General features: G+C 29.4%; 1 protein-coding gene across 1 annotated transcript in view; it reads right to left on the bottom strand.

The window, feature by feature from the left end:
• The window catches only part of LOC129962309 (angiotensin-converting enzyme-like), a 37,830-nt gene extending 26,672 nt beyond the window's left edge, over window positions 1–11,158 (bottom strand). The window contains exons 1-5 of the mRNA XM_056076055.1: window positions 11,036–11,158; window positions 9,533–9,688; window positions 7,396–7,498; window positions 5,104–5,247; window positions 1,275–1,466 (exon numbers count right to left, since the gene is read on the bottom strand). Coding sequence (XP_055932030.1) covers window positions 1,275–1,466; window positions 5,104–5,247; window positions 7,396–7,498; window positions 9,533–9,688; window positions 11,036–11,158 — 718 coding nt within the window. The remainder of the gene's footprint in view (window positions 1–1,274; window positions 1,467–5,103; window positions 5,248–7,395; window positions 7,499–9,532; window positions 9,689–11,035) is intronic.
• Window positions 11,159–12,136: the final 978 nt, after the last annotated feature.

Genomic DNA, 12,136 nt, shown 5'->3' with positions numbered 1-12,136 from the left:
TCCCGCCAAAAAAACTTTCATTTTCCCCACCGCCAAATGAGTAAGGCTTCAGTTTTTTTTTCCCAACAGTAATGAGGCTAGGGTTAACATTTTTCGGCCGATTATTTCAAACGATTCTGTTTATTGTTTTAATGTTTTATGCATTTAAAATAAAACATTGCTAATTAATCGATCTTTCAGATTCATTCTGAAGTACTTTTGAATTAAAATAACACCGAATAAAGGAAATTAAAAATTTCTAATCTGCATAGCGTTACCCCAACTGGCGTAGAAAAATTCACGCATGCGCATTGTGTTCTGATTGTTGACAGTATTATCAACGGATGATTCTTGATTTAAATTATTTTTAAGTTAGTTACATGCTTTTGTAATTAAATTGTATTTATGTTAGTTATATATTTTTTGTATATGCTTATAGTTTTAAGTACATCATTTTTAAGCAGTTTTTTAAAACCTGTTTTCAACCGATTATTTTAAACGATTCATTTTATTTTCTTAGTCTTTGATGCATTTAAAATTAAACATTGTTAATGAATCGATCTGTTCCTGATGAATCTGAGAAAATTTTGTTGTCAAATTCTTGAGATTTTACATAAATTAAGAACGATATTCTTTAGTGCCCATAAGGTTTAAATGCTCAGTGACTCTGTTATCAGTAATCATATTATAAAAAAAATGCTTTGTTTCAGTAAAAAATATTATTATATTAATTGCAGATTAATTTTTTCCTGTTTAATTTAAAGCATAAATTCTACGAGAGCTAACAGAAAATGAGAGAGATACATATTACGTTATGACTGAAGGTGGCTTTTGTAATATTATGAGTGAATTATATGACTATCAAAATTTGAAGTTTTAAAATATTTTGATGAAGAATCTATTAAAATAGGAATTGCGTAAAATATTTAATTATTAAAATTTATACGAACATTAAGATTGGCGAACCGACTGGTCGCCAAAGGCGGCGAGTATTAAATAAAAATACAAGCTTTTATGCTTTAAAAGATGTATATTTATTATTTCAACTTGACCACAATCCTTTTTCATTTGTATCACCTAAAACGCCTTTATTCAAACACCAAACAAAAAAGCTAATAGTCTAAAAAAAATAAGCTCATTTTTAAAAATAATTTAAATAACGATTTTTTTAATAAACTCAGAATGCAAGAAAAAAATCAAAATGTCTATCAAATCTGTTCAAAATACAAAAAAAATCAAGAATAAATTAATAAGATATAATAATTATATAAATAAATAAAAGAAAAAAAACATACCAAGAAGATGAGCTGGAATAGGCCCATCGCTTTTGATATTTTCACGTTTATAATGCATTTTTAATTTCTTCCTTACGTATGCGTGTATTTGCTTGTAAAAGGGTTGAATTTTTTTCATTTCTTCGGCCATATTTTTCAGGAAATCTTTATCTTCATACCGAGCTGTATTAAGTTGCGCCATGTTTTTGTATCCTGTAATGAAAACAAAAAGCGTCAATTCTTATAACACTTCAGCAGTAAAAAAAAGATTATTGCGATATATTTAGAGTGAAAATCGGATGTACCTTTAGTGAAAGATATTATATTTATTATTGAGGTGATAAACCATAACTATAAGCAATAGGCTCTACCGTTCTTTTTCGGATGGTATAGTAGGTCTCAAATTTAACTGTATATTAATATGAAGGATAATTAAAACTTTTTATATCTGCCTTCATAAAAATTATCATTTAAGTGATTTATCTCCATTTTGTTTAAAACTCAGGAATGTTGTTCGCTAAATAGCAACAGTTGAAAACATAAAAAAGATCTGATGTAGAAGTTAAGAAATTTAGAAAACAAATTCACACAAAAAGATTATATAGGATTTCTTTTAAAAAATTTTTGTAGGAAATATTTCTCTAAAGTAAATTATTTTTATAAAGTGAATATTTTAGAAAGGGATCATAAATGTAATCGACATAAGGTGAGTAAGAAAACTTATCCAAATTTTATAAGAGTATTAGGAACTCATTTATTTCTTTTATTTTTCTGTTTTAATGTATTTCGTTGCAATTCTGCATCAATGATGTCAAAGAACGTAAGTTACAGAATTTGAAAAATTTTTAGGCAGATTGAGAACTGATTCTGAATAATGTAGGATTCACTCATCTCTTTGGGATTACTCAGCGTAAAGGTAACTAAATTGGTTTATCAGAACGATTCCGAGCAATGTATCAATGCCATAATTTACCAGAATAATACCTTTATGAGCAGTAGAGGTAATGGAAAGGCTAAATCATAAAAGGGACAAATATCTTTGATATATCTAGAGTATGTTGCAAAGTTTAGGAACGACAAGAAATTTTACAAGGTTATATCAAGATCTTCCATAAACAAACCTATTATTCTGTTATCTAGAGTGTGAATCTTAGATAATGTAGGTAGGATTCATTGGGTTGTTCAACATTAAGGCTGCCATAACATTCTTGCAGAGTGATTTCGAGCAGTATCTCAATACTGTGATTTATTATAGTCAACAGCTTTATGATCACTAGAAGTAATGGAACTTGCTAAATCACAAATGGGAAAAATTAATTTGATATGTTTTAAACTATAATTTGCTGAGTTTAGTAGAAGTAATGGTGGTAATGGTAGTCAGTAGAAATAATGGAAATTGTTAAATCGCAAATGGGAAAAATTCATCTGGTAAGTTTTAAACTATAATTTGCTGAGAACAGCTTCCGGACTACTGAAAAAGTTCATAGAAGATTAGATCACAATCTTCCAGAAGTAAAAATTTTATTCTAATATCTTTACCTTAAAATTTTATCTATCAGAAACAACACAGTAGAATGAAAAAGAAAAAAAAATGACATTTATATGTACGGGGAGCTCTTCCGGCCATCAGACGAAATATATAAATACAAATCGTGCAAAATCTCATTGATGAATATATTCCATATGCACGAAGACATTTTTGAGTTCTTCAACCTTTTATCTTACCTTATTCAGAAAATATCAAACATTTTATGGAATACTGTCCTTGAAGAAAGGCAAGCTTTTATGACAGATGATTGGTTGCCTGTCCGATCTGAACTCAATGCAACATGCATGGAATGTGTTAGGAAAATGGGTTACCTGCTCTGACAAAGTGATATCTCATTAGGACATATTAGGAATCACATGTGTCATTAGGACATATTAGGAATCACATGTGTCATTAGGACATATTAGGAATCACATGTGTCATTAGGACATATTAGGAATCACATGTGTCATTAGGACATATTAGGAATCACATGTGTCATTAGGACATATTAGGAATCATGTGTGTTATTATAAGGTCTCATTAGGACATATTAGGAATCATATGTCTCGTTATAATATCTAATTAGATACAAGATACTGAATGTACGGAACAAGCAATTGCTCGCCCGACTTGAATTCAGTGCAGTATGCACGGAACTCTCTCGGAAGATGAGTTACCCTCTCTGTCAACTCAAAGTCTAAAGACTCTTTTTTTTTTATTGGAACAGGGTGAAATTGATAATTTACAAAGTGATCAGCAAATATTGAGAATATTTGCTGATCATTTTGTAAATTAAAAACAAGCTGACGTTCATAAATTCCAAATTTCCAAGGAAACTACACTTTCTAGTTATATCGCATGAAAGTAGAAGAAGCTAGTCAGTTTGTTAATTATTTTATTTCCAAGTGTTAGAACTCTTGAAATCTCTTGCTACTATTTATCTATTAAACTCAATTGTATTTATCTATTAAACTCAATTGTATTTATCTATTAAACTCAATTGTATTTATCTATTAAATTCAATTGTATTTATCTATTAAACTCAATTTATTAGTCAAATTTCCTTTCATACACTTGTGAGACTAAAAGGAAATATCTATTCAAAATTAGTGCAAAATAGAGAACATTTCATAAAAAAAGCAATGATTCTATCATTTTTTCAGCTATGCATAAGTATTCTAAGCTTCCGAAAAATAGCTTCTATTGCTGTCTACATAAAACTTAAACCAGAATTCTGAGAAGGCTAAGAGCCTCATTTACTTCTGGTATATATAATTGCACTTTCGTGAAAAGATCAGCCTAACGTATTGTTCATTTTTATAAAAAAAGCTCCTTAGTAAGACAAAAAAATTCAAGCTAGCATGAAACAGAATATAAAGCATTAGGCTAGTTTAAATTTAAAATTTTAGTTTGTTGCCGAAACCATTTAAAAATTTAATTAAATGATTGATTCTAAGATAATTCAAGAATGAATTAATGGGTAAAGTATTTGCCAAAACTTTGATAAAATTTCTATACGTGAGAATAGTGAAATCGTACATAAAATTATTGAATCAATCCCCTTTCTTATCTAAAAATATTCGAAAAATTTAAATTTTATGATTTAATGAGTTTTACTTTCATAAATTTTGCTTTAACCCGTAAATGAAAACAGGAGTCAAAACGACTCCGCGTTCTTCATTAGCTATGATTATCAAGGAGTATTTTCTCCTTGAATACAATAAACTCCTCAGTACTTTCAAGTACCTTTAGCAGTATGTTGGCAAAAGTCTAAATATGAACAAGTGCGTATAACCAAGTTACTCTTTTTTCAAAGTTTTTGTTATTATTTATGGAGTCATTGACTCCACATCTCTGAAACTGCTTTTAATTTGAATAAGGCAAAATAAATAAAGAAATATTCTTAAAATAATATTTTAAAATATTGTATTCTTCATTTCTGTTTGTTAAATTTTAACAATTACTAACATTAGTGTCATTTAAGTGATGTAAATACACATTAAAAGATTATCTATATTTTTCTTATAACATCTTCCCAACATTTAGTATTATAACATTTTTGATATCAATATTTTTAATATTTTTGGTACTTACGTGATTTCCAGAATGTATTGAGTTTCCATGTGTCCCATAAATGTTCAATGTTGTTTACAAAAGACAAAAAAAAAATAATAACAATGGGGTCATTTTGAAACTATGTCTCTGGCCGCGTGAGGAAATTCATGTTTCCACTTATGGGTTAAATTATACTCGAAAAAATTGCATACTATAAGATAAGTTAAACAAGAGAGATGCTTTCAAATCACATTTAAGTCTTACCAAAATCGTTTGCATCAGTATTTTCCTCTTTTATGGCTTCTAAAAAAAGATCTTTATACTTTTCTCCAGTTTGTTTTCTGAATTCCAACCAGAAATGTTTTAGTATCTTTGGATCTCTGGTAGTTTCAAATACTTTTTCCACATCTAAAATAGGATTTTAAAAAATATATATTATTTCTAATCATACATCTGTAATTTTTTTTTTTCAAAATATTAACACAGGAGCGGAAATTTTGAGACAGCAATATCGCCAACAGAGAAACAGAAAAAATCCTTTGTTTGTAGTTATGATATCTGCAGATATTGAATCATTTAAATGGTGAGAGCGATCCTGTTGGATTTGCAGTCTAACAGGATTTTAGTTGGTAGTTTACTGAACCCTTTGAACTAAACTGACTCTAAACATATTAAGTGAAGTTGAATCATGAAAAAAAGTTTCGACATTCCTAGGGACGTTTGAAACAGTAAAAAAGTTTTAAGAAATGACGTAAAAATTTAAGCGTTCCGAGTTTGACAATTTAGATTCATGAATGTTACTCTAATTTTATAGTTTAAAATTAAGGAATTCTAATTTGTAAGTGAAAATGAGATTTATGTAGTACTTTGAATATATTTAAAAAATAATTTTTTTCTTTAATTTAATTAATAATTTTTAAAATACCCTATTAGTTTCAAAATGATTAATATTAAAATAGGAATCAAATAATTATTATTCTTTTCATGATCCTGAAACTAGCACTTTTTGACTATTGTATTTCTCTAAGGGTGATACGCAGATGAGTATTTATTACGCCTCCTGATTCCGAAAATAATCTGAATTCATCCTATGCATGCAATGTATGCATGTATAGGATGAATTCAATAAATGCAAATATTTCATCTTTCCTCTCGACCCCTTTTTCTTAACTAAATGAAAATGACCTCACGCATGCGCGAAAGCGTAGAGGGTTTTCGAATCCGAGAATAAACAGTATATATGTAACAGTAACATATAGCATTATTGGATTCGATCTTATTTATCTCGTCCAAGTAATCTCAGAATATGAAAAGTAGAATAGCGCAGCGTTCACACGAGGGCAACTGTTGCGCACAATGGAAGGCCACATCTACTTGAAAAACATCATGTGATTTGACATTGAGACAATGATAAATAGTTCTCCCGATGAGACAATCATTTACCAGTGTCCCATTGTGATCACGTGATCTTGAGGTAGGCGTGGCCTTTCATTGAGCGCAATAATCGGTCTCGTATGGACGCTGCTTTAACTTCGACTATTTGAAAGAACAGCAAATATTTATATTAATAGGCCTCAGCAATGCTGTTTCCACTCTGATAGTAAATGTCGAAAACACTTATAATTTTCCAGGAGTAAACCGTAAGAAGAAAATAATTGTATTTCAGAATCACAAAAACTTTTGACTGCATTTTGTTTTAATCCATTGTTCCAGAAAATTTAGAAAAGTGCCAATAAAAACATTTCATTATTATTTACACTGAAGAAAATTGAGACAACCTTTGTGCATATTATCTATCATTTGAGTTAAAAATTTGATGAAAATTAACTTAAAATTTTATGAAGTTCAAATAAAAATAAAAAATTGAAAAATTTTACACAAAGAAGAAAAATGCAATTTAGATAGATATGGAGGTAAAAACAAACTATAGTTGTCGTGATGAGACAACACTTTACCATTGTCCCATTGGGGTAAAGTGATCTTCCTGAAGTAGGCGTGACCCTCCATTGAGTGCAATAGTTGGCCTCGTAGGAACGCTGCTTAAAAAGGATATATGTCTTTTTTCTATTAAAGATAAGATTTGATATATTCAATTTCCTATATGCCACAATAGAAACACATTCCAGTATGACTTATTTTTGAAACTCTAGACATCACGTGATGTTTTTTCGCAGTCGCTTTTCTTCTGAGAACTCTGTTGGCTTCATAAAATCGCCATTTCGGTAAATCGTATATCGTTTATGCGGTTTGGGGAAAATCTCTTTCATTTGCAGTCGACATTTTCGTGTGCAACGATGACGATTAAAATTCTTCAGCTCAAAAGGGTAAGTTAATTATTTTAGATCAAATTAGAGCTCTGTTTTTCGCGTTTAATAAACTTTTTTTCAATGAAAAAAAATATCATCTTGAAAGAAAAGGTGATTATTGGTTCATTCAGATTACATTATTGCTCATTAATACCTTGATCATTTATTACATATACAAATTTATTAATTATATTAAGTTCATAAGAGTACTGAGGTTTCATTGCAAAAACAGAATGGAAATGTTGCATACCACTAACACATTTCCCTGTTGATCCTTCAGGTGGGCAAACTTTAGCTTTGCCAAAAATTTCCGACATCTTTGAATACGGATCTGCAATTTTTTGCTTTGAAGACTGAAAAATATGCATGATTTATTATTATAGGAATATCAAAAAATACAAATGAATTAAAATCATAATAAATTTTCATTCAAAAAATATTTTACAATTTTTAATAATGATTTAAAATTTTAAAATACTAAGATGCAAAGTCAAAAGGAAATTGTTACAGCATGAGGCAGTGATAAAAATACTCTCAACAAATTAGAATTGCAATCTAATTTATAATTCAGAGTAATCTAATAATAAACTGACAAACTCTGAGAGTAGTAAACATAAAAAAGAATAAAAATTGATACATGAAATGATAGCAAAAAAAAAAAAAAAGTATCAGTTTATTCGTTAAAAGTCTTTGCATCTTCTTCAAAGTAACCCTTTCAATTGCAACGTACTTTTACTAGTGGTTTTTTTCCCCCTCTGTCATCTAAAGGTGTCTTAAGTCGTTTTTGTGAAACGCCTTCAGAGTTCTTAGCGAATTTTCTTTTATCTAATTAATGAATTAAAAACGGTGACTACGAAAAAGCAATTTTCACGTTTAAAATAACAAAAAAGTCCTCACACGGTGCCGTATCAGGTGAATACGAAGTTTGTGAAATCATGTTTCATGATTTTTTTGTCAAAAATTTAGAAAAAATAATAATAGCACTGTGGAAAGATAAATTATCTTTTTATGGAGTTCATTAGTTGTTTCTCTCCAGTTTTTGCTGCATACGATATCTTGAGCTTGTTTAATAAGGCTTCCAATTGTTAAATGACGATCGCTATGCTCCACTTCTCTAATGTGATAGATTCTCTTGCAGAGCGTCATTCCTCTATGACAGATTCTCAACCTTCTTTAAGCATTTTGTTTCTTTCAAATACTTTTGTTCTGATAAGTAGTCATCTTAGAAGGTATTTCGCAATATTTTTATATTCGCAATAGTACATATTCTTAACCTAACTACAAATGGAAAATCAAAGAAATTAAAATATTATATATATATAATGGATAAAAATTAAAAGGAACAGGCTCTATGGAAGCATATTTTTCAGACTTTCAATTTTGTATTATAAAGATCACAGTGTTAAGGAATTTCATATTATTTTTTTATTAAAGGCACAGCCCTGCTGTAAAATCATCTGCTGTAAATTGAAAATTTGCTGAGCAAGTACAAATCTGTAGGAAACAGTTCTTAGTTTGCATTCCTATGTAACCAGTATACACGAGAAAGTATATGTTAGAATTTTAACAGCTAAGCATCTGGACCAAAGAGTTTATTAAAATATTTTACATTATTTCGAAATAAATTATAATATAGGTCTCAGAATATTTTTTTGAAAAGATTTGTCTGATTCAAGACTTGAAATCCGCCGTCCGACGTGGTTGTCCAGGATCCGACCATCGCCACAGCAACTTTTATAAGGTCGGTCAACTGAATGTAAACCTGGATCCCCGGAGGTATTATTATTATTATTATTTGTAGTGTGACTATTTTAAGTCTAATTTTGCGCAGTAGCTTCTGAGGGTAAAGACCCCTGAGCACCCAAGGGCAGAAGTCTGACTTCTAGCTCAAATGAAGTTAGCACACACACACTCGCTTGCACAACCCCTTTTTATAGGGGGGGGGGGGGAGCTCATTCCGAGTGAGAACACAAGGAAGAAAACAACCATGCCCGAACCAGGACTCGAACCCGGAATGCCTAGATCTCTATTATTCTTGTAATACACATATTAATTTGACTATTTTTTTTTTACTAATATTGATGTGCTAGCATTTAAATAAGAATTAATATCATATATATTTTTTTATTATATTAAAAATAATGATTTTATTTATTGATTGCTTTCTTAACATAAACTCCAATCCTAATTTGTGAATGGGCCTCAAAATCCAACGAATGTAACGCTCTGTATCGGCCATATCAACTCTCCAAAGCCAAGGCTGTTACTAATGTCAACAGTGCATTTGACGTAATTATTTTAATTGCTTTATTAGCGATTACACTTCCCCGTATCGTGTGCTTTAATTTTTTGACTGTCTGTTTGAAGTCACTGAATTATGAACTCACATATAATCCAGGAGCTCCTTGTGCCAGTCCCTTGGCCACCAACTCGAACCACCGGAACAAAGTGTAATTTTTTTCTCTGTAAGACTGCCATGAATAATTGCGAGCAACATCATATATTTTCTTTAAGTATTCGGTTGCTTCATCCGAAGTGTTATCCTATTTTAAAAAAAAATAAAGAAAAGGTTCTAAGCATATAATCAAAATCAATGAATGCATCATCCACACTTTCATTTTAAGAATTAATCATTAGACTAAAAATATTAATACCACAAATTGCCCGTCTTATTGTCATTAGAGAAGCTGTTTGTTAGGCTTTTTTTATATAAATTTCAGGCTTGGGATTAACATGATAGAAAATGTGATCGATGGCAAACACATTCTTGACAACAAGGCATTGTTAGTTCGATAATCGATTCGAGCGAAATTTTTTTTCTTCTTTATTTTAAATCACTTATGGACTAAATTAGAGCTTCGTGGACATTTTTGTACTATCGCACCTTTAGGAATAAAAAAAAATCGCAATTTCGTTTTCGAATGAAAAATGTTTTCTTCTCTAACAAATGTGTAAGAAATACCAAACATATAGTAAAACAAATGATGTTTTCTTTACCATTTGTATGTATGGTAACGAAACTGAATAGATGGTAAAGAAAAATTCATTCCTTTATATTTTCTTTAGCATTTAAAGGTAAAGAAACCACTGGTAAAGAAAACAAATGGTAAAGAACTGAAGCAAAGAAATGATAAAGAAAGTGAAATATTGTAATTAGATGAAATATTTCGTGACGTGAGTATAATTGTAATCGAATTTTTTAGTATCTTTAACTTTCAGCAAATATTTAAAAAAATTTATTTTATTTTCATATTTTTTAAAGCATAATTTCTTTATAATATTGCTTTTAGCGTATGACATCTTTTCTGGTTTTTGATTTGGCATCTAGTTATCTATTAAAAAAATACATTCCACTTTTTAATACACTAAAGAAATTATGTGAAATTACTAAATTGTAATAAAATCTATTTTATTATAAAATTAACTTGTAATAAAATTTTATTTATTTACATTGTTTGTTCCATCATTTATATTTTATAATCTTTTTTATAACTTTTATTTCATATTCATTTCCAAGCGAAGGTTCTAGTACAGAATTAAAAGTGATTAGGAAGAAATTATTGATTCTTACTCTATTTGGAAAAACTAAGATTTGCATTTTCAAAGTGAACACAAAATTATGTTGGAATGCATATTTTTCTTTGCCTTAAGATGTAATTGAAAAATCGTAGAATGCATTCCATATTAACATAATGGAAATGAAACTTAATAAAAACCTGCAAAGCTAGTTTGGGTAATTTGATGTGCATTCATTAGTAGAATCATAACAACTATCCCTGTTACTCGTTATCAAAGACAAAATTACATAAATGACTCTAGATTATTGAATTCAACTAAATTATTAAATAAATTTGTAATGAACAATTGCACCTTTTTTTCCTTGAATATACCTTTATTTCGCGGTTATGATCCGTGAGGTTCACTTTCCAATTCCAATCCGCATACGCTGATGCAGAACTCAACTTTCTAAGCGCCTCGTCTGCTTTCATCATGAACTCTACGGCTTGCTTCATGTTTCTTATGTCTCTTTCTCTAAGCGATGGAGATACCAGTGAATGAAAACTGGAGATAATCAGCAGAACAACAATTATTTTCATCATCATGGAAACTCTTCAATCGTTTCTGTTTGGAAGAAAAAATAATTACACATTTGCCTTGTATATTTCATGCTAAAAATGGTTTCAAGATAATTAATTTTCATCTATAATTAAATTTTAAGATGATATCCTTCAAAAATGTAAGTGATAACATATAGATCAAATGATCAAGATTATTTAGTTTTGATCAAGTATGTTGCATAGATGTTATGAATATAGCAATAAAAGTAATTTATTTTCATATGCAAGATGTTTCAAATTTAATGTATAGTGTGGTAGTAAAATATTGACCTAATTACAAAAAAAGTATTACTAAAGAACCAATAAATATAATGTTGTATAATTTTTACTGCGGAGTTTTCTGTTCTTTTGTTATTTTTTAGTCCAACAAATATCCCAACTAATGAAGAAATAGTGATTTTCCGTTCGATCGTTTTCAAAATGACGTTAAAGAAGAAAATGGTCCAATGTCTTCTTTTATAATATGAATAGAAATCGACCATTACTGTTCAATATCAGTTTTGTAATTTCATAAAGATGAAGAGTTTGTAACATTAGTTAAATAACTTGATGCTTTTAAAGGTAGGATCACAGATGCAATGTTTAATGTGACATATGAAAAATGAAAGAATCGTGATACCACTTTGACATTCTTCGAACCACCAAGGGGTCACCACATTAAAATTTACTGATGTAAGTAATTTTATTAAAAAATAAATAAACTTCTTCACAATATATCGAAATAACCATATTCTAATTTGCAATCATGTTTTTTAAATATTCTTTTTGTGTGTGAGTGGGGAAAAACTTTGTGATAACGCTGTGTTCACGCGAATGTCGCTTATCGCCAAACTTGGCAACCTTAAAATTACTGCAACCCCTTTACCCGCCCTT

This window comes from Argiope bruennichi, chromosome 2 (assembly GCF_947563725.1).
Source record: "Argiope bruennichi chromosome 2, qqArgBrue1.1, whole genome shotgun sequence".
Classification (NCBI taxonomy): Eukaryota; Metazoa; Arthropoda; class Arachnida; order Araneae; family Araneidae; genus Argiope; species Argiope bruennichi.
The sequence above is the reverse complement of the archived record's forward strand: the minus strand, read 5'-3'. Positions and strand labels throughout refer to the sequence as shown.